The following is a 26,989-nucleotide window of genomic DNA, read 5'->3' as shown; positions in this document are numbered from 1 at the left end:
TTATGAATTTACTTTTATTTATTTGGAGTGGGTTAGGTTGATTTATTTTAGGAGGGGTTTTGGTTTCATTTTATTGTATTGTTTTGGATGGTTGGGGTTTATTGGGGGCAAAACAGGTACGGTCGGTGTTATGAGTAACAAGGCAAAATACCCATTGATGTCAGTAGAATCAGGATTTCACCTAAGGTCTTTTCTAGGGCTTCAATTAATCACAGTTAACTCGTGCAATTAACTCAAAAAAATTAACTGCGATAAAAATATTAATTGCACCATTAAATCACACAATACCAATTGAAATTTATTACATATTTTTGGATGTTTTTCTACATTTTTAAATATATATATTTCTATTAAAACACAGAATACAAAGTGTACAGTGCTCGCTTTATATTATTTTTTATTACAAATATTTGCACTGTAAAAATGATAAACAAATATTATTTTTCAATTCACCTCATACAAGTACTGTAGTGCAATTTATTTATTGTGACAGTGCAATTTAAAAATGCAGATTTTTTTTGTTACATAACTGCACTCAAAAACAAAACAATGTAAAACTTTAGAGCCTACCAGTCCACTCAGTCCTACTTCTTGTTCAGCCAATTGCTAAGACAAACAAGTTTGTTTACATTTACGGGAGATACTGCTGTCTATTTCTTATTTACAATGTCACCAGAAAGTGAGAACACACATTTGCATAGCACTTTTGTAGCCGGTATTGCAAGGTATTTACGTGCCAGATATGCTAAACATTCATAAGCCCCTCTATGATTCGGCCAGTATTCCAGAGGACATGCTTTCATCCTGAAGATGCTCATTAAAAAAATGTGTTAATTAAATTTGTGACTGAATTCCTTGGGGGAGAATTACATGTCTCCTGTTCTGTTTTACCTGCATTCTGCCATATATTTCATGTTATAGCAGTCTCAGATGATGACCCAGTAAATGATCATTTTAAGAACAGTTTCACAGCAGATTTGACAAAATTCAAGGACAGTACCAATGTGAGATTTCTAAGGATAGATAAAGCACTTGACCCAAGGTTTAAGAATCTGAAGTGCCTTCCAAAATCTGAGAGGGACAAGGTGTGGAGAATGCTTTCAGATGTCTTAAAAGAGCAACACTCCTATGCAAAAACTACGGAACCCGACCCATCAAAAAAGAAAAGCAACCTTCTGCTGGTGACATCTGACTCAGATGATGAAAATGAACATGCATCAGTCTGCTCTGCTTTGGATCGGTATCAAGCAGAACCCATCGTCATCATGGACGCATGTCTTCTAGAATGGTGGTTGAAGCATGAAGGGACATATGAATCTTTAGTGCATCTGGCACATAAATATCTTGCGATGCCGACTACAACAGTGCCATGCAACCACCTGTTCTCACTTTCAGATGACACTGTAAACAAGACGTGGGCTGCATATTGTAACCAAACTTGTTTGTCTGCGAAATTGGCTGAAGTAGGACTCAGGGGACTTGTAGGTTCTAAAGTTTTACATTGTTTTATTTTTGAATGCAGTTATTTTTTGAACATAATTCTACATTTGTAAGTTCAACTTTAATTATAAAGAGACTGCACTACAGTACCTGTATTAGGTGAATTGAAATGTACTACTTGTTTTTTACAGTGCAAATATTTGTAATAAAAAATAAATATAAAGTGAGCACTGTACACTTTGTATTCTGTGTTGCAATTGAAATCAATATATTTGAAAATGTAGAAAACATCCACAAATATTTAAAGAAATGGTATTCTTTTATTGTTTAACAATGCGGTTAATCGGGCAATTAATTTAATTTTTTTAATCGCTTGACAACCCTAGTCTTTTCCATTTCCCACCCCAAGTGGATGTTATTCTTTTCTCTGCTTTGATAAAAGACTGATCTCTGAGTCACAAAACTGAGCCAATGTCCACTGAATGCAACATAGGTAACTTCATTTACTTCTGTGGGAGTTGGATCAGGCCCTGAATCTGAAAATATTTTATCCAGAAGGACTACTGCAGGGCACGGACTTGGTAAGGCCATAGTTTGCTCCCCACCATAAAAAACAGTGTTGATATATTAGAGAAGCTCAGAAGCAGTGTGATGTGGGTCCATACCAGCTTTATAGAAGGGGTACAGCACGGCTTCAGTGCAGTAGGTCAATGGTACAGCTCACATGTCTAAGTTAAGTACGTGCTTAAGCACCTGGCTGAACTGGGTCCTTAATGGGATATCTATGTGTTGGTTTCCCATGTGTTGTAAGTCCACTTGTTCTCTCTTGCCTTGTATTGAGATTGTAAGCTCTGTGGGGCAGGGACCATCTTTGTGTTCTGTACAATGGGTCTGGGCCTTATATGAGCTTATATGTATCAATAATAAACTTATTATGAGAAGAGGAGATCACTGCAACTGTATGATGTAAATCAGCAAAGCTTCACTGAAGTTGATGGAGATGCTCCCATTTACGTCAGCTGAGGATCTGGCCCCACAGGCCAATTTTGGCAGACTATGTTTTGTCCCTGCCTGCAGGTATATGGGATCTTGGGGAGCAATTACCACACAGATGGGGTGCCAATTAATTTATTAAAGGAAAAAGGAAGTGGTGGGAATTTAACAATGAAATACGATGGGATGGGGTGTATAGGGTGTTTACAATAGACAATGATGGGGGGGGTTCTTCTTATTGAACAGTGTAGGGAGTTCTAACAGTGGGGTACAGTAAGTGGGGTTCAGCACAATGGGGTACAGTACAGTCAATAAGCGTATCAAAAAGAAATGAAAAATAAAATGGCAGCTTCTATATAAAATGGTCAACAAACTTAGATAGAATGTATTAAGTGGTTGGTGGCCTTATACACAACGTAACACAATGGTATCAATGCAAATACAAAGTATATTAGAAAAGTGGAAGCAACCAATGGGGTGTTATAATTACAAGTAAAATGTAAATATAAGTGAATTTATGCAATGTAACGGTATAAAAGAAAAGTAATGACTTAATTTGTGAGGCTAGGATAGCAGATAATCTGTCAAGGAACAGGAGGGGGGAGGGGAGTGAATGATTAGTGGCAACTGATGAGAGGAGAGTGCGGCTGGAAGCAGTGAGGGACTCTGAAGCCCTGCAAGGTAAGGACAATGGAGCAGCGTGATGGTGATCTTCGGTAGGGGAGGGGCAGTGGAGAAGGGCTAGAGAGAGGTTTAAGCAAGAAGCGGACACCAAAAATAAAGGAAAAAAAGCGGCAAAGGGTTTGGGAAGTTTCACAGGGGGAGAAGCAGGGGTTTGGGGAGTTGGGAGAGAGTGCAGATGCAGGGAAAAAAGCAGCAAAGGGTTATAACAGGGAGACACGGACAAGCACACAGAGGGGGAGATTGGAGCGGGGGAAAAACAGACACGGGAAAGTTCAGGAAGAGATCGGGACAGCGGGAAGACGAATTTAAGCAGCAAAAACCTTATCTATCTTAACCAACGACTAGGCAAAACAACAAATATAATTCTAAGCAAAACTATAACGAGCAACTATACGGAGCAACAAAACAGTAAACTATAACAAGGCAAGTGAACTTACAAGCTCTACAATCTTAACAAACTATGACTTATTAAACTAAAAAAAACAAAACCTATGGTGCACCTTATGCTATGGGGAAGTCACAGAGGGCAGAGTGGTATGTACCCAGGATACAGCTCCCAAGGAAGCCAAGGGATGGTGGCTGAAGCCAAGGGATACAGCTGAAAGCAGGGAGCCCCGAGGCAAAGCCCACAGGAGCAGAGCTTAGCAGCGGCACAAACTTATTTTTAGCAGCAAAGCACCATGGAGTTTAAGAGAGGTTTTAAGACACAGACCAAGGTTTAGCTTGAGTCTGTGTGCAAGTGAACAGAGCCAGCAGCTAAAATAATAAAATAAAAGTAGGGAAAGTTTCACAGAGGGATCCTTACCAGTCCCCAAGGCAGCAGCAAAGGCAGAAGCAGCAGCAACATCAGAAGAGGCAAGGAGGGCTCGGTACAGTCTCAATAATCAGGAGCTCTCTCAGGTAGCAATTCGTTCTTCGTGGGGGGTGAGGTTTCAAAAAACAGGGAGTACGCTCAAAAATAAAACGAGAGCGGAGAAAGGACCCCCCAGAACCCCTGGCTGATCAGACCAGGCAGCAATGCAGGAACCTTTCTTATGTTTGTTCCAAAAACGTCTGTTTTTAAAGGCAAACTCAGGCAGTTTCCTGCCAGTAATCCTGATAGGCTCCCTCTGTCACAGGGGAGAAGGCACAGGGAAAAACCAGGCAGGTTAAGCACAGAAACATGTCTGGGCAGAGTCCTGTGCAATAGGTGACTCAAAAGCACATGAGACTATGACTCATGCCCAGGATCTTAAAAACACAATAGGTCTTGCAGCTCTGGACATTGCCTGCCCTACAGTGAGCCCAAGTTCAACGAGGTGATAACAGGACTAACCCTTTGAACAGGGCAGTGGTCCCATTTAGCATGCAGCACAAGCGGCCATCCCTTTGAGAAGGGCAATGGCTTTTGTTAAACAACTTAAGGGGCCCTCCCTTTGAGAAGGGCAGTGGCCCTGGTAAACAACTTAACAGCCAGGGCAGGGCGGCCACAGGAGGAGAACAAAAACAAAATGGAGTATGGGGAAATAGGGGGATAGCTGTAACAGACATGTTTGTGAAGTTGTTTTTGTCCTCTAGGAAAAAATAGATAAGATAGCTAATGTGATTAGGACCAGCTGACATTTAAAAAAGAAATCATGCTAAAAGGAGCCTCCTCTCCAGCTGCTGGCAGTTTTGCAAGAGTGTAGTTTCTGAGCGGCAGGTTGTGTTGTTTTAACACATCAAGCTTTATGACCACAGTAGAGATGCTCGGCCGATAACATCCACACTTCTTCAAGCCACTTGAGAATAGGTGGTTTCATTTCACAAAGCTGCCTAGTGAACTACGTATAACATAGCCCCTCAGGTTTCCCTACCACCCTTTGATCATGTGTCATTAGGGACTGTGCAAGGGAATGCAGCTGTAGACAGATGCTGCCACGGTGTTATGAAAACACACATTTTGTAAGTGGAGAGACTACTGATCATCTTGGTCTCTACATTGTCAACTAGCTTAAATCTACTTGCTGGCTTCAATGGAGCTATGTTGAGAATCTGGACCTTTGTCTGGAGCAGATGCCATACCAAAAAGATGAACTATTTGGAGGGTCACAATGCTTGATAAAACTTGATTATGGCCAATGCGGAGCCCAGCAAATACCAGACTAACAAGCTCCATTCTGCCACTAGAGAGCATTTTGTGGAGAACAGAAATGTCACTGTGATATTCTGAGCAGCACTTTAGAGGTGGCTTTTAGACAAGTCTAACTGCAGCACTGAATTGCTATTTACAGAAATGTGTACTCACGAGACAGGCCATGTCCATCTCTTGCCATTCATTTATTTCTAAAAGCTCCAATCTCCTGCTTGGAACATTTCACTCCAAAGGCCACAAGGAGTAAGAACTATTTTTAATACCCTATCCTTTACACTGGAAGTTTCACACAATTCAGAATAAATAGCTGTACACAGACAGAGGAACAGAAGAATCAAGATCTAAATTAAGGCCTGGAAAGAGTGTTGTGTAGTCTCTAGAGCAAAGGACTAGACAACAGGACCCCTGGATTTTAACCCCAGCTCCATCTCTAGTTCACTGAGTAACCTTGGGCAAGACACTTAAGTTCAGTCTGTCTGCTTCAATTTATCCATCTGTAAAATGGGAACAGCCACCTTAAAAGGGTGATGTGAGGCTTAGGGCCAGATTTTGGATACATTGAGTAACCACAGCTTCCACTGGCTTCAGCTGGAGTTGTGGGCGCTCAGCACCTTTGAAGATCAGGCCCTCGTGAATTAACTGATGTCTATAAAGCACTTTGAGATCCTTGAATGAAAGGTGCTACAAATACTCTGGGTATTATAGTTTAACACTTTTATAGTAAGATTGAAAAGCACATGCATTATGGTGGATAGTGGTCTTGCCATGAGGACAGCAAGCTAAGAACTACTCCCTACCAATGGCAACAGATGCAAGCCTAGGCCCTGACTGAATTAACAGCAACTCCTGACACACTTCTTGACTCTTATCACCACGATGCAGCTGTTCTCTCAGCCAGAAAAGTGTCAGCTTATTGGAGTAACAGCTGCACCTCTCTGCATAGCCTTGAGAAAAACGACACCTGTGCATGTGGTTTCTCTTCCAGCTTTGACAGGATACACAGGTACCACATAGTCACAATTTATTGCTTTGAAATAAATAAATTGTATATGTGTTATATATATATATATATATATATATATATAAAATCTTTACCACCTCCATTGCCTTAATTAGAATAGCATTACCCACAACGCTTTGCAAATTTCCCTTTTGAAACCATACTGTATTTTTCTTTGTCATCTCACCCTCCGCAAAGTGTCTGAGTATGAACATCAGAGCTTTAGAAATGCTACCTGTCTATTACAGAGCCACTAATACAACCAACCCTTTACTCCCCTGTACATTTCACTTTCACTGAAAATACTTGCATCCAAAAAAGCAGGAGTTCCCCACAAACTGAATCAAGCCCTTCAGTGCATATCATTCAGGCACCATATTAGCAGAAAGATTCAGAAAAGGGCAATCTTTGATTAAACATAGAAAGAAAACAGAAGCCACGATACACATTCATAGGAAAAACCAAGGGACTAGAGTTTCTCACAACATGGATGCTATTTTCATGTAGCTTTCTGCAGGGGAGTTAGCTCCAATCAGAAAATACCACCACCAATTTCTTTGCACTTATCTGTGTAACACTTTTCATCTTAGGAACCCACAGTGCTTTGCAAACACTAATTCTGCACAACATCAATTGTGCATGGGAGAGAAAGTATGACTCTACAAATGGATAAACTGGACATACAGGCACATAAGCATCCTGCTCAGGCTCAATAGCCAGGCAGGGATAGGTTAAGGACCAGAACCCAGGATGCTAATTCTGAGCGCTAATCACTAAATGCTCTCCCTTGTGAACAGCACACTCCTTTGCTTCTGCAAATAGAGTTGTTTCACAAGCAATTGTTCAAGATCTTGTGCACTAAGCTTGCATGCTTTCTGACACAAATCTCAGCTGTATTGCTGCACCTTCCTCACAACCAGTGTATGGTGCTAGTACAGTGCATGCTACTTCCAGCATCAACTGCAGAAACCAGAATGAACAAATGGTTTCTACGCTTGACACTGTTGGAAAGTCCATAACTGAGACTTTGCAGCTGCCTCTTTCACAAAGACCTTTTCTCAAGCATTGTTTTCTTTTTCGCTCTGACCCTCCTCCCTCCTGCCAAGGGAACTGCAGCCAAGTATGTGTAGACTATATCGTAGGGAAGCAGAGTGAGAGATAATGAAAGACATTGGAGAAAATTCCTTCCCTCTAAACTCGATGTTCTCTCTTCTCTGTTCAATATCTCCCTAGCTGGGGTATGGATTTTCCTCTGTCTAGCTACTTTCCCCCTGTGGGTTGCAATATGAAAACTTGCTGACTGTATGACAACACACCATTCATATCAGCTTGCAGTTTTCAGTCCTGAGCAGAGCTCTTCCAACCAAGAACATCACAGACTGAGGTAGCCTATTCTGCAGCCACTCCCCTCCCCTCTGGACATCAATTCCAATTAGAAACTCTGCTACCTGATGGTACAGCAGGGTCCTTACTGCCCCGTGTGCTGAAAGCATGGCCTGTTCTTTATGACCAGTGATCAGTCCAGTGACAATATCATGAAACCACTAGGGCTAAAAATGCATGACATATGTCACTAACAAAGCAGCAAAGAATCCTATGGCACCTTATAGACTAACAGACGTTTTTGGAGCATGAGCTTTCGTGGGTGAATACCCACTTCTTCAGATGCATGCATGCATCTGAAGAAGTGGGTATTCACCCACGAAAGCTCATGCTCCAAAAACGTCTGTTAGTCTATAAGGTGCCACAGGATTCTTTGCTGCTTTTACAGATCCAGACTAACACGGCTACCCCTCTGATACTTGTCACTAACAAGTTAGGCACAAATCCCAGCATTCCTGAAAACAGCTGCCTCATAATCCTTAAAGTTCCATTATTCCGATTTCCTTCTTGCCTGCTATGTCCTGTACCTGTAAAGTGCATCTGGAGACACAGCCCCAGTCTGCCTCCCTTCTTCTACCTAGAGGTGGGCAGGAAATGTTTTCCTGCATTGTGATTTGATTTTGTGATTTGATATTTTGAATTTTTCCCCCAACCCAAAAAGTCAAAAATCTCAAAACTCCAAACATTATTGCAGATTGGATCCAGTACAATGTTTCGTTTCGATAATTTCAAAATGTCTCATTTTGATTTTAGCCTTTTACATTTTTCTCCCCTTTGTCTTTTTTTAAAGACTATAAATTAAAACCTAAATATCAGAGTGAACTCATTTCAACCCCTAACAGGGAACTTTTTCATTTTGAAAGTGTTGAAATGGGACGTTTCGACAACTTTGAAACATTTTTTGAAAAGAAGAAATTTGTCAAAACTGGCCCTTTCCTATGAAAAGGTTCAGTTTTGATCAACTGGCATTTTCCAATGATAAAATGTCATCCAAAAATGACCATCCCACTCTACTTCTAGCCTCATCTCAGTCCTCCTTTCCCTTTGGCGGTCAGTGCTGCCTGCCTCCCTGCAGTAGCAGCTCGAACAGTCTTTTCACCTCCATCCTCTCTGCTTCCTTGTCCTTTTTTAAAATCACAGCTCACAACCAGCTCTTCCCTGCCACCTGCAGCTACCATCTAATTCCACACGCTGACACTGGCTCTTACCAACAATTCATCTCTTTGTCTACTGCCCTCATCTATTACCATGTTTCTTACTCTAACGTTTCCGCTGCTGGGCTTTAGGGACAATGGTAAGAGTGAGGCGTTATGCATGTTTTTCGCACTGTACTGCACCAACCTTTGCGTTGCCAAGATGGATGGCACTGGTTCAGATAGCACTGCAAGCTCCCTTTGCATTAGCATTTGCTTAAGAACCCTGGGCATTCACATTTAGACAAATGACTTTGTGCCTCCCAGCCGGCTCTTTATTTTCTTTGCCCTGGTTGGTTAACATAGCCCATCTTATGTTATGGGCTGTGTCTGATGAGCAGTAAGATTTGCCCTCATTAGATTAGCACTAGGGCTTGTTTGTTCCTTTGCTTCAACTCAGCCTTCACACACACAGCTTGAGAAGCTAAGTAGGAGGAGAGAGGAGCTTCAGTTTTGAGGCTGTGTGTAATATAACAAAACTACAAGGCTGAGTGTGTTGAAGATAATGTGTTGCTCAGACACTTAGCGCTTTCACTAGCTAGTGGCAGTCAGGTCCAAGGCAGAGGATGTGGTCTGTCAGTTAAAATAATTGGGGTTTAGCGGCTGTGCTGCTCAGCACTTTGTCTGATCAGGCCCAAAATAAACTGCACCGTGTCTTAGCAGGTCAGACAGAGCTAATAAGAGCATCTTTCTCATAGCCAAGAGGAGTGTATTTATGTCTCGTGCATTGTCACTATTTCCTTTCAAGAAAAGGCTCCTTCAAATTCAAGTGCAAAAGAGAAAGAATTCCACCTACATTTCCCAAGTCATGTGAAAATCTTTTTAGGCAGAAAACAGATAATATTTCCAGTACAGACCAACAGATTTTGCTGGTATTCCAGGATATTGTAATATTTCCCAAATTCTACATTAATATTATATTCATATAGCCAACATATGGACTAACTTATACACTATTATTCTAGACAGCATTTGGGAAAAGTGTTATAGAAGTGCATACATATACGCAGCTAAACATTGCCTTCACTTCCACCCACTCATTGCCTTCAATAGGCTTGAATAGAGTAAAAATTGGCCCATGCTATGAACACCGCCTCCACATTATATAATATCCTATATGTGTATAGTCACATGCACCTCTACCTGCTCTGACTTTCACCTTAAAGGTCCCATTTCAGATCCTCTGCTGGTATCAATCCAAGTAGCCCCATAGATTTTAAGGGCGCTATCTGGATTTACACCAGCTGAGGATCTGATCTGTCATGATTCAAGGTAGCTTATTAGTAATGAAAGGTGACTTCCACATAAAGATGGACACTGATCTTTATACCCCACCCCTGGCAAATGATTGTGACAATTCAGCGTCTGGACTGAAGCTCTTTGAAATCAAAATGTCTCATTATGGATACTTAGTAACAATGGAGGGAGTGATTAAGGGAAGCCCACTGTTTTCTTATTCTGTTAGAGCAATTTCACACCAGCACACAGGTTTGGTAGCAGTGCAATTATCCACCTTTCCTGCCACTAAATCCTCTCCTGTCATTGATTGTTCTTCTGTAGCCTGGTAAAAGGGGTATGGGAATTAACATCAATGTGATTTATAGGCTTTAAAAAAATACAAGAAAGAAGCATTGTATTAAATTCCCCAGGAAAATTGCAGAAGGCTGAACTTTTCATTAGACTAAGCTGTTTTACTGTCAGTTTGTGTTGTATTTAAAAGCTCTTGGATGCTCTGATTTGAAACACACAAGTCACTTTCTTGAATTGTGTTAATGATTTTATTAAACAACAAAGCTCTACACCAGATAAACTGTTACACAGTCCACATTTCTCCCGCATCTGTAGCTCACCAATGGGATTTCTCCTTCCTATACCCTGAACTCTGGCCCTTTAAGAACAATGAGCTGGGTGACCAGATGTCCCTATTTTATAGGGACAGTCCCGATTTTGGGGGCTTTTTCTTATATAGGCACCTATTACCCCCGATCCCCTGTCCCGATTTTTCACACTTGCTGTCTGGTCACCCTAAATGAGCCAGATCCTTCTCTCTCTAACACCACTGTAAGTTAGTGAAGTTACTCTGCATTTACACCAGTTTAACTGAGAGCAGTATGTGATCCAATTACTATGCATATGCCTTTGGCTGGTAATAAGGTATGTAACATTTAAAATGTCCCCCTCTCCTTGTTGGCACTTACTCTGTGGTACCCCAGTCTTTAATAGCAGCTCTCAGTCTTTAATATACTTAATTGTGAGGCAGGCCATGTTATTATTGCCATGTTCTAGAGGGGAACTAAGGCACAGATTGACTAAGGGACTGTCCCAAGTCACACAGGAAGTCCGTGATGGAGCAGAGAACTGGATCTGGATCTCCTACATCCCATGCTAGGCCTGTGACCACTGGGAAATCTTTCCTCTCCCACTCTCCATGGAGATTGTTTTACACACACCCCCACATATACACCCCCACACACCCAGAAGTGTTGTGTCCATGCTATCCGTTACCTGCCACATACAAATATGATGCAAGGTACTTGCGTTCACTAATTCTGCCCAACCACATTTACACCAGCAGATGGCAGAAGATCTCTCATCTACACAAGCGTCCCTTTGGCAGGCGAAATCCTTGGAGTTCTGTCCTAAGCTGTGCTGAGTTTACAACTAGCACAGGTGGGCCTGGGGATGCCCCAGGACTGCTCTGGGTTACCCCAGCTGCAGCTAGCTGGGAAGGAGACAGAGTGCTATACGTTCTGCCCCGCTCCCTCTTTCCCTTCGACACATCCACTCCCTTAGTCAAGTTTACAAAGGATGTAGGGAGAAGCGGAGATGGTACTGCACCAGTCCCCACTCCCCTCACACTATTTCCACTCAGCCACTACAGCTTTCTTCAACTCTCAGTGCAGCTAATATACAAATTTGCCCCGACCGCCCACAGTTATCACCTAGTGGTGCTATGAATACACTTCAGTGGCAGTGCTCCAGGGTTCTTCAGCAATGTTTCCTAACAGGACAGCTCTCAACAGGGACACGGCATGGTTCAGGGGGGGCTACACTGCACTATCCGGCCATGGTTTTTGTAATATGGGTAACTCGCATCAAGATCGAAATGATTTAAGCACCGGCACTGACAGAACTATGCAATGCTTCTTACACTCAGCACAACCTGTGACGCTTCACAACATCTCGCACCGCAGCAGCACCTCAGCCTTAGCGCATTACCTTAGTAGCAACACAGCCACAGTGACAGTTAGCAAGTGACAGCCCTGACATGAATGGTTTAATGAAGGCCAGAAGATAATTGGGGGTAAGTTTCAAGGGTCTGGATAATTGGAGCCTTCTGAAATCAGCCTTCCATTTTATACTGAAGAATTCAAAGACGGCTTGTTTTTTCCCCAGTGATATGTTATATATATTCTGCCCCATAGATGCTCCATCCATTTATCTGCCCCGCTCAGTTTATCATGTTCCAGGCTACAACATTCTGGAGTGTCTGTAATGCTATCTCCTGCAGAGCGATCGCAATGCAAAATAAATCCAATGCATAATAAGCAGCTGGAGTGCCAACAAGCCCTGACTCCTGACAACATAGCCTCTTGTCTTATACGGCAGCACTGCTGGGTCAGCCACCAAGATTATGATGATCTTAAATCTTGTCAAAACAGATGAAAGTTACTGACTATAGCTTCTACAGACCCCCAAAGAGAACACCTCTACTGCATCGGCTGTGATCTCCACGGCAAAAGGGAGTTAGGCACCTGCCCTTTAGGCATCTTTGAAAAATCTCAGCCTGTATAAGATGCATGACGATGATGAAACAGGAGGAGATGGGGAGGGAAGCGAAGGATGGCTGCTCCCACCAGAGAAGGACAATAGGACAAGGACAAGGGAAACAAGAGTGAAAGCTGGAGGGAACATTTAAAGCTGGTTTAGTTGCCGTCAGTCATTTCTTTCTAGTTTGCTGGGGAAAGTGTTTAGTTAGACAATAGATTCATTTTGTTTGGTCCTATGGGTAGAGAATAAAAATTGTTAAATAAAATTACTGATGTCCATAGGGTGGGTTGCATTTGTCTGTACAGGTGAACATACAGTGTACATTACAGGTAGGGATCCCATTAATGTGCTGGACTCCTCAAACCTAATGCTGGACAACAAAGAGAGCTGAGAGAGATGTTACTGCCTTCCTCGGCATACACACATACAGAGGCAGTTCTGTTAGCTTCCCAAGACAGATTAGCCTTCTCAGAGAGAGCACTCACTATACCAAGCCTTTGAAGGGATGCTTTAAAGATCCTACAAGTGAAGTCAAGTCATTTCTCCTTGCAAGGATCAAGTGACTTACTACCCACTGAAGAGAGGAATCACCAGCTGTCCCCTTCTTGTTTTCTTATATTAAAGCAAGTACAAAGATGAGCTGCACATGCATCCTCCAGAGTATCCCCTTTACCTGCATGCACAGTAACACAGCATACAAACAGCACTGGTCTGGCAGTGATTTATCCAGGGACAATGAAAGGGACAGTTGGAATGTTTGGTCATTTTCAGATCAGTTAACTTTTCCCATTTGTATCCACCACCAACTCCAAGTCATACATCCACACTGTTCTCCTGCTCTTTGCCTGGCATGCACAAAGCGCTGCAACCTTCATCACTTCAAAATATTGTAATACTTTTAACCCTGAAGCTGGCACCCTCTCCCTCCTCTCATCATACTTCTCTGGCACAAATATACATGCAGCTGATTTTGAAAGTGTTACCCTTAAGCACCTAAGTGACTTGGCTTTCAGTGGGATTAAGGCACTTTTGAAAATGTTCCCCTAAATGCCGACAGCTAACTATGATATTCCAAGGGAAAACGTTACATTTTTCAAAATGATTAAGGGAAAAGCGAAACCCTATCTAATGACTTCTGGTTCCAGATCTTCCCTATACTTTGTTTGGGATTATCTCCATTCCCAGTTCCAAACAAATCCAGAGCTCATGCTCCATTAAACTGAGTTAAAGGGAATAACGAGCTGCAGACTGACAGTAATTTAATCAGCTCATTTATCAAAAGGAACTAAGCCAGGCTGAACCACACACAACGATCTGAGACACTTTAAAACTAGTATCATTATATGTCATTGTGCAACTAATGTTTCAATTGCCCGAGGAATGCAAACTTTCAGTATTAATCTAAATTACTGAGATGCAAATAGTTCTTTGCTTCAAAATTTGGCGAGGGTGAACAAGTTATTTAGCTCTAATACTACATTTGAAATTAAACAGCTCCCACAGATCAAAGGTATAACTCAGTTAAGTATCCATAGCAGATCACTGAAGCATTTAATTGCTGTTTTGCTAATCTTCCTGCGCCATCTGAACTTGAACTGACTCCTCACTCTAAAATCTATGGGGCTAGTATACTCATTAATGATGGTCCTTCTGCAGCAATGAAACCATCAGAGTGTGTATGCGCATGGCGGGGGAGAATCAAAGCATGGGAGCTGAAAGATATGGATGTAGCTGGGAACACCATGGGGTCTTACAGCTGCAGAGCAGGAGAGAAACTCTGCAAAATTCCTTTCATGGTGTTTTCAGTGCTAGGGTGACCAGATACCAAGTGTGAAAAATCAGGACAGGAGTGGAGGCGGGGGTAACAGGAGCCTATATAAGAAAAAGACCCCAAAATCGGGACTGTCTCTATAAAATCAGGACATCTGGTCACCCTATCCAGTGCATTCCCCCATTGAGGGGCAGGAAGGAGGAAATGGCTGTTGCTTCTATGTGTGACGTGATGTCACTGGATAGCTCATCGGTAGCAGGGACTGAACCCAGGGATCTAAAAAGCACAAGCTTCTACTGCCTGCGTTAGAAGGCCCAGGTGTATTACTTCAAATCCAGCAGCAGACCCATAGGGTCTGTGTAGTCCAGCTATAGAGGGGGACAGAGACCCAAAGGGAAGAAGTATAACCTACACATGGAAGGCCAGGATCTGGCCAGCAAACTCTACAGGTGCTCAAAGGGGATATGCTGCATCACAACATAAACGCATAAATGGGAGCATGGCGGGTGGGGGAGCTTGAATTGATCTGTATTTGGGTTACGCTCCAGATTCCGGACAAGGCGTCCTGTACTTGGAGGTTGTTATTTATTACTAATGACGATCCCAAAAGCACCATTATCGCTAGATGCTGGAGACAAGACATTCAATTCCAAACCTCACCCCTCCCCCATCCACCCCAATCAAAAAGAAGAGTTTTATTTTAATAAACATTAAACTAGGTACATTGGATGTTGATTTCTGAAGCCTGCAGACCCTTCGGGGAGTGCAGGGGACGTGCTCCGATGGCACTTAGGGTATGAAATCAGAGCAGAGGTACAAGTCCCATCTTACTCTAGCTGTAAGAGTGAATTTCCCCTCACCTCTCCTATCCCCCCAGGCAGACTAACCTAGCAAAGAGGCCCAGTGACAGCTGGCTCAGGTGCTCTGCAAAACCTCTATGGGAGCAGCGATGGAACCTTTTATTTCCTGTACAGCCCAGAGTCCTTCCTCTTCTTGTTCTCTGGTAGCTGTAGGGTTTCCTCCAGGGGTTCTCAAACTGGGGGTCGGGACCCCGCAGGGGGTTGCAAGGTTATTACATGGGGAGTTGCAAGCTGTCAACCACCACCCCAAATCCCGCTTTGTCTCCAGCGTTTATAATGGTGTTCAATATATAAAAAAGTGTTTTAATTTATAAGTGGGCTCACACTCAGAGGCTTGCTACATGAAAGGAGTCACCAGTAAAAAAGTTTGAGAGCCACTGGTTTACTTACATCCTCCTGGAAGACTCTGTTCCTGCTTCCCTGTGCACCTCAGTCCTGACTTGCAACATCTGACATTCCAGTCCCGAGACTCCTTTAAGCTGTGACTGTCAGTCAGGCTGCAGTAGTTTTTGTTTGGCATTTACAGACTCTAGACAATCTCTCCCCAGAGGCTGTTCAGAAACAGAGTAAGCTGAATTTCTGATCAGGGCTTCAAAAAATACTTGTCATTATTAGACTGGCTGGAAAAGGACCTTGCCTGGAGCTACTTAAAGAAGAGCATTCTTTTATTTTTAATGCAATTATTGCAAAGATATTAGAGCACAAAATTGCCCCTGGGATTGGAAGATGGAATTAAATCTTCCAGCAAACACTAGGAAATGGATCCTGATGTCTCTATTAGTAGCAAAATGTTTCATACTTGGAAACCGGCAATCTAGCGTCTCTCTGGGGAATTCAGAATGGTGAGAAAAATAGTCAAACACAGCGTTAAGGAGGAAACTTTACTTGGAAGACAAAAGAGGGAAAATGCACACTCCAGTGAGATGTGTTATGCATGGTTGTGATATAAGACACCTTTTGTATAGGAGGTCATTAATGACCACCAGCGGCCCAGATCCCCTGATGTGTTCCTGCAGTGCAAAGAAGCCGTATGCATGGGGGCTGCCAGCCACATACTGCTCGTTCCAGCATAGGGGAAATTGACCAAACTGGCATTGTGGTTCCTGAGCCACTTCACTCAGCATTTGGTGGGAAGGGTATGGCCACAGCATGCATTGTGGTCAGGACTAGGGCTAGTTGGAAGTGTTGCACTGAAACATTTTTTTTTGATGAAAAATGCCATTTTCTTCAAAATCAAATCATTTCAAAAACTCTGTTGATTTCAAAGAACAGTCCCATGGGAAGAAATATTCTCAAATGACAAGCTTTTTCCTTAGGACAATTTTCATTTCAGGGAATGAAACTAGGTACAGTTTCATTTCAGAACTCCAAAATTTTGTTTCATTTTTATTGTATGGGTTTTTGTCAGTTTCAAATTATTTTTACATTATTTCATAACACGTCGGTAGTAGCAGTGCATAATTTGTGGCTCCTGTTGAGTCGTTGACACAAAGTGTCAAACTGTTTCATAAGAACAGGGACAGTAGAAACTTTGATCTAGAAAAGCAAGATAAAATATTTCAACGTTTACTAGGCAGCAGCCACCCTTAATGACTGAAAATTAATAAATAAAAAGACTATTTCAATTACAACATCATATTATGACAAGTCAGCAGCAGTAGCACATATTATGCATTACTAGTAGTACCATGTTGTGAAATAATGTAAAAAATTATAAATATAACAATGAACAAATAAAAATGAAATTTTGGAATTCCAAAAGGAACATTTTCCAAAACACAAATCTTTTGGAAATTCTGATTCATGGGAAATTTTGAAAATATTTGCTTTCATTCTGATTTGGACCAAGAACAAATTTTGAAATTTCCTGTTAACTGAATATTCCAAATTTCAACCATCTCTAGTCAGAACTTTCCTCTATCTTGACAAACTGCAGTTGATCTTGGAGCCATTTGCAGGCAGTATAAATTAGAGCAGCTCTTAGGCTGTTCTAACTTGTGCCACATGACCAGACTGGCATGCAGCTGGCCCAGGACTGAGGGACAGTAAAGTGGCTAACATGTTTTTTTTGCAAGCCCATGGCTGATTTGTATTGTGCATTCATTGGCTGCAGATCTTGGCTAATATTTCTAGATTACATTTGTGGCTAATGTACATAGGGCCTGTGTCAGGTCTTAACTGTCACAAATTCTCTCCCTCCCTCCAAAAAAGATGAGCTAAAAGCATAAAGCAATACATATGCATGTAGTGGCATTCCTTTGTCTAGAGACTGGCAGAAATGGTTGTCATTTAAAAATATCTCATTGTTCTATTTTGTTCTCTATTTAATTTTTCATGAAAACTTTTTTAAAAAGCAAAAAACAAACCAACAAACCCAAAAATACGAAAATAAATAAAAAAAAGAAAAACACCAGAGTGCATCAATATGTGCTTAAACAATGCATAGCTTTTCCTGACTAATGAAGTTATCAGACAATGCCTGTAAAATATGCAGCTAAAATTAACTCCTGTTTGAATCCTTGCTACAATACCTATTTAGAACTCTCAAAACACTTAAGCTCCAATCCAAAGCAAAGCACTTAAGCACATGCTTAACTTTAAACCCCAATCATTTTATGGAAGTTAACGAAATTACTCACGCGTTTGAAGTTAGACGTAATTAAAGTGCCTTAACACTAAAGATTAATATTCGGTGCACAGTAAAGTTGTCTAGGGGATTTTTATATATAGATCCATTTTAAAGGATATATATACCACCCATTAAAATTAGCTTTGAAAATCCATTAAAATTAGCTTTGAAAATCTCAAATACATCACTTTATATATATATTTTCACTCTCTCTCTAATATGTACATTATATGTAGTGACATATAAACATAAAATGGCCAAGCAGAAATTCTTTGAACAGAAACTGGGTATATATGAGGTCAAATTGTAACTGTGGCTCAATTAGCAGCAAATCACTGGTGCTACCTGCTTATTATTAGGCTCCACAAGCAGCATGAAATTAATATTTTACCCTTTTCGTCACTAACATGGTCCTTGTTAATAAAATTATTCCGGTGTCATCCATGCACATAGCTGGTGTAAAAATACAAAAAACAGTACAATATAAATACAGAATAAATTCAATGCCACCTTCATCTGGTGAAAAGAAAAGAGCAGGAAACCAGCCAATTTTCTGCCTTCTTTTACTTCACCCACAACAGCCTCAAAAGTAATGTTCGCCAAACCCCAAACTTCCACTTAAAAAGGTCCCCAACAAATTCTTCTGAAGATCCATCTGTTCCACAAGTCAATCTATCTACAAACACCACGGTTCCTCGCTGTATTGTACTGCATTGCATGCACAGATTTGAACTATTTGGAAGACAGACTTTGATGGCTGCATGGGAAGCCTTTTCAAACAGTAAACTTGCTATGCCATGGGCTTGCTCCTGCTCCATTGAAGACAATGGGTGTTTTGCCATTGACCGCAATGGGAGAAGGATCAGTCCCTATATACATAAGTAATAACCTCCTGGCCTGAAGTTAATGGGGAGGTAGGAAGGAGCCACACAACTTTTGAATCAAATCAGATGGCTTAGCTATCATTGTGATAATTCTAAAGAATAACCCCCCAATTAATTTTGTTAAAAACAACAGTCAACTTGCACTTAATGGCACTTAAATGTGGGCTGAATTTTTGACCCCACTCACAAGAGAATGTACGTGTGTGTACACACACACACACACGAGGATGGTACTCACACATACACACACACATATATATATATACCATCACCTTGCATGAAAAACAATTTAAAGATATTGTCCCCAAATTCTTATGTACAAAGACATCACAACAAAACCAAATGAGTTAATAACCCAAATGGAAAACTCTTCCCAATGGAAAACTCTTACCAAGTAGTGACCTATATTTTAATTCCTATTAACACACTCAGCTACCAGAAAGTATCCTATCTGTACTTTATTTTCTGGTCACAGGCATTGTCCAAAGCCCACTGAAGTCAATGAAATGACCCCTCTATTGACTTCACCGGGCTTTGGATCGGACTTTAAAGTCTTGACCCAATCCCAAGGGGAGTCTCTTCTCGAAGAGTTGCACTTTCTCCTCCTGTCTAGGGCGATGTAATTTTTCAGTGTTATAGAAAAGGAGAACATAGAAAGGAAATGGACGCTTTTGTACACAGCAAAAATCATCTGCTGAGAATTTCTTTCACTACCTGCAGAATAAGGCTCTTGCTTCTCAGTGTAAATGAATTCTTTTCTTTCATATTTGGCTCTGATCCACTGTTCTCGTAGCAGTCTGAAAAAAAAAACACACACACACACACAGAAAAGGAGACATAGTCCAGAATAAGCTAAAAAAGAATTTATGATCATTAATTCTTCAATGGAAATGAGAGTGCAAGTTGAAAGCCCTCCAAACATTAAACTGTACGCCAGCCAGAGTCATTGGTTTGGCTTGTTGTTCCTCTGTTTGTCATTTAGACCACAAGTTGATTCTTGTACACACAATTCTAATGGAACTTTTAAAAATGTATATGCAAAAATTAGCAGAGTAACTCAGCACCTAGCCTCGGTGCAAGATGTCCTTCTTAACACAGGAGTAATTTCAAATATTATTTCATTTCAGTTTGGAATGCTGGGCCAGGAAATACATTTGCTGGATTGAATTCTTTAACAAGGGGGATCGATCCAGGAACAAAAGGAGACTATTGTCTCAGCGCTGACGGTATACAGCAGAAATCGGGCATGCCTATGACAATACATTCAAATGGTTGACTTTTTAGCAATTAAAGATTGAGAGGTATCATCTCTTCTCAATGCCTGGAGCCTATGCAAAGAGATCTCTGTGCATCAACATGAGAAGGTACTCCACAGTGTGAAAGAGATGAACTCAAAGCGCATAGCAGAAAACTTTGTAGAAAACCATCTGTCTATTGTTAAGTGCCCTACATTTCCAACTGAAATCTCCAGAAAGGAAACTGGTGTCATTTATCTGGCACACAAGATCTTTATTTCCAGAAAAACCATTTAGATCAAAGATTACAAATAAGTTAAAATAAAAAAAAGTGACTGCTAGCATTAATCAGGGGACGTATGTGAGTTTGGCCGGGAATTTGCTATAGCCTCAAGACTGTTTTAATTGGCCCTAACTGTCTATTGACCTACAATCTTAAGAGCAGCACATGTTACTCCAAGTTTGTTTCTTTGTGGAACATTTAGAAGCAGGTTATACTGATCTCAGCAAAAATATCACTCAGCAATCGCTTCGTATGGGGTTAGAGTTGCCCATCATTTGCTGAACACATTGCACTTCAACCCGATCACATCTGTGTGACCAAATAAACAAATAATGTGTCCATGGAAGGAAACCCAACATGTATTTATGCTTTTATGAAAATTAAACACAGTATCTGCTTAGCATAACTTCCTCATTCTCAAAAAATGCTTCAGAGGAGGAATAAAGTGTTAATTTTTTTAAAATTGATATATTTGGATAAAGAATGCTGAGATAGCTCAAATGATGTCAGACTTCTATTACATCTGACCTCTCTGCCTTTTCACCTCCCTCTTCCCATCCATTTGTTCCTTCTTTTCCTTTTTTGCCTATTTGTGTATGTCTTTTTCTTTTATTGTTACCCCACCCTAATGTATTATGTCTGTGTAATATTGCCTGATTCTGTATTGTCTGGTCTTGCAACTTTGACAAGTTGTAAAGTTGCGTAATTGCATAATTTTATTGGATATCCTGTGAAATGTGCAGTATTTGGGTGGCACATACAAGCTGTAATTCATTTATCTTTTGTTTTTACTTGTTTCCTTATGAAAAATACAAAATTCATCATAAAAAATTCATTTCTAGCTTCAGTGAACGACTTAATCAAATTTACAAGAGAATATCCCTCCATACCTGTAGGTATAATCATTTCCTGGTCTGTAAATGTGAGAATAGTGATATTTCTTTTCTCCCATCCATTGTCTGTTTTATCTACTTAGATTATAAACTCTTTGGGGCAGGGGCTGACTCTCATTATGGGTGTGTCTACACCGCAAATGAAGATGTGACTGGAGCACGGGTAGGCATATCCATGCTATCTTTAATATAGCAAGCACAGGTAACAACAGTAGTGTAGACATGGTGGCCTGGGCTAGCCACCTGAGTTCAAGCCTGCCAGGGAACTTGGATATGTACTCTGGGGGCTGGCCCATACCAAAGCCCATGTCACCATGTCTACACTACTGCTGTTACCCAAATTTAGGCTAGCATGAGCATGCCTAACCGTGCTACCACTACACCTTCAAATGCTGTGTAGACATACCCTGTGTATACAGACAGTGCCTAGGCCAACAGGGCCTGATCTTAGTTGTGAACTCTAGGCATTACTGCAATATAAATGTATTGGGTCTGTCTTTCCCCCTCTGCCTCCAAATCCTTTTTCATCTTATTTTCATATCTGATCCTTAATTGTTAGGTTTGTAGCTAATTTAGACTGTACACTCTACAGAGGAGCACAGATCTTGTCTTCTTATGTTTGTAAAGTGCTACGTGGCTGGATTTCTGCGCTGGTGTGAGCGGGAGTTGCAAGTGGTTAGGACCAATGAGGATCATGCCTTAATTGAAGGCTTCAGAACATGGAGCCTACTGATCCCAATGGGAGGCCTTCCACTGTTTTCACTGGACTTTGGATGAGACCCATGTTTCACTTTAACGCACCCTTGGGGCTGCTCTACATACGTGCTGTAAACTTATTTCTGCATGTTTGATTTCAGCTGTATTTACCATGACACAGGCTCTACATAAACCAAACTGAAGGGTAAAGAATTAAAGAAGTTGGAACAGACAATACATGCCAACACAGGACCAAATATGCAAAACTCCCATTAACATCAATAGGAGTTCTCTAAGCAGAAATAACTGCAGCCATTTATTAGGTTTATAGTGACCAGTGGGCCCACTAATTAGGTTGATATTTCTAGGGATGATCCAATTTCTATTTCTAAACTAGGAAGATACACAGCATTTGCAATCTGATCCAAAACTTGCAGCCCACCTAAAGTCTGCCAGACTGTTAGATACAGGGAACGTGTCATTCCTGGCAACTCACTAGAAAGATGGTAGTGGGCTCTTTGTTCTGTAATCAACACAATAGCAAACAGAAATCAAAAATCCAAATGAAAGCAACATTTAATGGAGGAGAAAGAGAAAACAGAACATGAATATGCTACCATATGAAAGAGATGGCAGAACTAGAGGTCTAAGAAGGGGTCAGATGGCGTTGTGCTTGAGAATTCCAAATCTCATAATATTTTGTTTACTTGTTTGCCTTTGGAAATGAAGAATGTGCCATTGACAAAACAGATGGTTTCAGGTCAAAGAGACAGCAGTAAAGGTTCCAGATGGAGTCAGTTGAGTCATTTTAGTTCTGAGTCAGATGCCATTTAAAATGAAACAAGTAGCTGGAATAGATTCAGGACAAGTCTCTGTCTAATGATGTTTTAAAAAATACCACATCACGGGAAAAATATATTTATGTAAATGAAATTAATAGGAAAGTCACAGATGTCTTCCTCCCTTCCTCACTGCTTCAAAGCCATTTTCCATTGAAAATATAAAGCAAAAACACCAGACGTGTCCAATGAAGAGCTGGCTGGAGAATAGAGTATTTTCCCCATGAAAAATGTTGATGAAAAAATGCATTTTAATCAAAACAATTTTTCCATGGAACATTTAGGCTTATTGTTGAAAGCCTAAAAATGTTTGGCTGAAAACGTAAAGTTTTGGTTGGGAAAAATTGAAATGAAATATTGGGTCAATCCAAATAGAACATTCCATTTTGGAGCAGTCTGACAAACTGTATCTGCCTGCACTGCCACAGTGCTTCATGGGAGGTGTAATTGGCATACCTTATGCCCCTGTTCTCCCTGGTTGGACTACATCTTCCATGATGCCCCATGCCTTCTCTCTTGCATTGTGGAGGTCATGTGGCTCTGAGGCATCATGGGATATGTAGTGTATCAGAGGGGTAGCCATGTTAGTCTGGATCTGTAAAAGCAGCAAAGAGTCCTGTGGCACCTTATAGACTAACAGACGTTTTGGAGCATGAGCTTTCGTGGGTGAATACCCACTTCGTCAGATGCATGTAGTGGAAATTTCCAGGGGCAGGTATATATATGCAGGCAAGCTAGACATAATGAGGTAGTTCAATCAGGGAGGATGAGGCCCTGTTCTAGCAGTTGAGGTGTGAAAACCAAGGGAGGAGAAACTGGTTCTGTAATTGGCAAGCCATTCACAGTCTTTGTTTAATCCTGAGCTGATGGTGTCAAATTTGCAGATGAACTGAAGCTCAGCAGTTTCTCTTTGAAGTCTGGTCCTGAAGTTTTTTTTGCTGCAGGATGGCCACCTTAAGGTCTGCTATAGTGTGGCCAGGGAGGTTGAAGTGTTCTCCTACAGGTTTTTGTATATTGCCATTCCTAATATCTGATTTGTGTCCGTTTATCCTTTTCCGTAGCGACTGTCCAGTTTGGCCGATGTACATAGCAGAGGGGCATTGCTGGCATATGATGGCGTATATTACATTGGTGGACGAGCAGGTGAATGAACCGGTGATGGTGTGGCTGTTCTGGTTAGGTCCTGTGATGGTGTCGCTGGTGTAGATATGTGGGCAGAGTTGGCATCGAGGTTTGTTGCATGGATTGGTTCCTGAGCTAGAGTTACTATGGTGCGGTGTGCTGTTACTGGTGAGAATGTTTCAGGTTGGCAGGCTGCCTGTGGGCGAGGACTGGCCTGCCACCCAAGGCCTGTGAAAGTGTGGGATCATTGTCCAGGATGGGTTGTAGGTCCCTGATGATGCATTGGAGAGGTTTTAGCTGGGGACTGTATGTGATGGCCAGTGGAGTCCTGTTGGTTTCTTTCTTGGGTTTGTCTTGCAGTAGGAGGCTTCTGGGTACACGTCTGGCTCTGTTGATCTATTTCCTTATTTCCTCATGCGGGTATTGTAGTTTTGAGAATGCTTGGTGGAGATTTTGTAGGTGTTGGTCTCTGTCTGAGGGGTTAGAGCAGATGCAGTTGTACCTCAGTGCTTGGCTGTAGACAATGGAGCGTGTGATGTGCCCGGGATGGAAGCTGGAGGCATGAAGGTAGGCATAGCGGTCGGTAGGTTAGGGATATGTAGTTCACCTAGAAAAATCTAGCCCATATAGGAAAATAGAGGCATAAGGCACCAAAACTATGACTCCCACGTAGCACTGTGATGGCTCATAAGGGTGCAGTTTAATGTTGAATCAAGCCAAAACAAAGCATTGGGATTTGGGACATGTCCTTTCTGAATTGAAAAAGTTTTGGTTTTCAGGTGCTGGGTTTTTTTGACAAAAAAGTTTCCACAGAAAGCAGACACATTTCACAAACAATTTTGTTTAATCAAAAACACAGTTTTCCTTCAAGAAACTCTTTTGATTGAAAATTTTCAACTTGCTCTAGTCCAATGCCAATTTTCCTTGAATAAATGGTCTCCCTCCAGCTTCAGTGTCACAGATATGAAGAAAGAAAAGCAAACAAAAAACACATACTCTGGTTAAAAACAACACCTGCTCAGTTAAAGTCATTGCATAGAGGTGGGCCAATTAAACACCACATCTAGCTCACAGCAGCATTACTTTTGAGACTGTTGAGCATTTGGGTTAGAAATGTGCAGGAAACAGCCTGCGTATTTGTACTATTGTAACACAGAACTCCTCTGTGAATTAAATGAATCGATATGAATGAATAGCTGTTAGAATTTATGACAAAAGACAAGATGATTTGTATGGGGGGAGATTCCCATAGCACCGAATCAAGGAAAGTGGGTAGATGACAAGCAATCACGTACCAGTAGAACTTTCCAAACTCAGACAAGAGTTTCAGAAGTGACCAGTGATTCTGGATGTCCAACTTGAGAAACCATAAAGAGTTCTGATTTAGAAAGTGCTGAGCATCTGCTCTCTGAAAACAGGTCATTTTACAAAGTCTCCAGTTGGGCACCCAAAAAAGCCAATGGTGACTTTTGAAAATATTGGCCTTAATACCTTAGTAAGTAGGCAGGAGTCAGATATAAAATGAAACCCTTTAACCATAAAGTTTTATGGCTAAAAGGAAAGATCTTGTTCGTACTGATACCAGATTCCAGTAGTACTGGTTATTGTCATGTTTCCATGACATACCCTTGTTTTCATAGGCTTACAACTTTCTGAAACATTCACCTGGGGAAGCAACAATTTGGAAACTGTGCCTCAGAGCCATATGTTGATAACAACTAGGGTTTGCACAGAGAACTTCTGACAGTATGGCAGTAAAGCTATGGAGAACGACAACTGGTTAATTCTGCAACACATGCAGTGTGTTGTGGCTCACATCTACCTGCAGGTATCCCACAGCCCTTGAAGATTCTAACCTCTCAGACCAACCTATGTTGCTGTTTGCCTTACCAGGACTGCACTTCTGTGTGCTAAGCAGGACTTACTCTGACATATTATTTTTATTACAAGAGCACCTAGAGGCCCCAAACTGAGACTGGGGCCCTGCTGTGCTAGGGGCTGTACAAACACTTAACAAGAGAGCATCTGTGCCTCGGACAGCTTACACTCTCAACAGACAGCATGAATGGGGAAACACAAGCAGAGATGGGATACGACTTGCCAATGGTTATAGAGCAAGTCAGTGGTAAACTGGGAGTATTACCCAGTTCTCCTGATTCTCAGTCCAGGGTCTCACTCACTGGACCTCACTGCCTCTTCTCAGAGCAGCTTAAGCCGATGTAGCAGAGGTAGTTCTGGCTAGGTGTAGTAGCACCAAATTGGTGCCGGTGTTGTATGATGTTTCTCTTCAGGTTGGACCTGAATACGTAGGTGAAATGCAAAAAGACTCCTAATGGGATGTGTTCACACTACAAAACAGATGAAGCACAGAGGCAAATAAAAATGGAGGATTTTTTTATTATTATTATTTTTTAAGTTTGACACAAGACTTCTGCTAATTGTCTACAGTTTTCACAGTCAAGTGCCACAGGCCAACTAACCAGACACAGACCCTCTGTGGCTTAGGTTACCATCCAGTCCCCCTGTAGCACCCTTTTTAATAGGTGGGGGAAGCAAATTTTCAAACTCCATCTTCTGTGTGAGAACTGCCTTGCTTAAAGATACAAAAACCCAAATGAGAAAAAAAGTCGTGTTTTTTGTTAAAAGACCACCTGTTGTGTGATTCAAGTATGGAAAATTCACAATGGCACAAACATGGGACCTGGCTAAAAGAAGCATGTGGCCTGTGAGACAAAAGATCTTCCGCAACACTCCATATCCTGAAGATTTATCGAGCCCCAACAACTGCTCCATGTTGTACAAAATGTAGAAGACAAGGTCACCATCACCATAGTTACCTACATTAGCTAATGCCCATTTATGATGGTTTCTGAAGTTCTCACTTACTTATTTCTAAAAAAATATGACACAACCAAATAAAATAATTGTCCTCCACAAATCACACCTGGTATCCCAGAGCTGGTGTGGAGGGCAATCAACACAATCTTGCTTAACACAGACAGACTACAGTGGCATGGCTAGAAAGCACAACACAAATCAGAATGCACCGCTAGAGCCTCGCTTAATAGGCCTAATCCAAAAGCTCTTTAAAGTCCATGGCAGTCCTTCCCTTGTCTTCACTGGGCTTTGGTTATGGCCCAAAGGTGGCTATGGAAATGGGTAGATAGTCTTCTCCCTTAGCAGATCTGTTCCATGCATGT

General features: G+C 41.5%; 1 protein-coding gene across 1 annotated transcript in view; it reads right to left on the bottom strand.

The window, feature by feature from the left end:
* The window catches only part of ADAP1 (ArfGAP with dual PH domains 1), a 101,973-nt gene that overhangs the window by 48,132 nt on the left and 26,852 nt on the right, over positions 1 to 26,989 (bottom strand). Inside the window, exon 4 of the mRNA XM_050966354.1 lies at positions 19,436 to 19,518. Coding sequence (XP_050822311.1) covers positions 19,436 to 19,518 — 83 coding nt within the window. The remainder of the gene's footprint in view (positions 1 to 19,435; positions 19,519 to 26,989) is intronic.

This window comes from Gopherus flavomarginatus, chromosome 9 (assembly GCF_025201925.1).
Source record: "Gopherus flavomarginatus isolate rGopFla2 chromosome 9, rGopFla2.mat.asm, whole genome shotgun sequence".
Taxonomy (NCBI): Eukaryota; Metazoa; Chordata; order Testudines; family Testudinidae; genus Gopherus; species Gopherus flavomarginatus.
The sequence above is the reverse complement of the archived record's forward strand: the minus strand, read 5'-3'. Positions and strand labels throughout refer to the sequence as shown.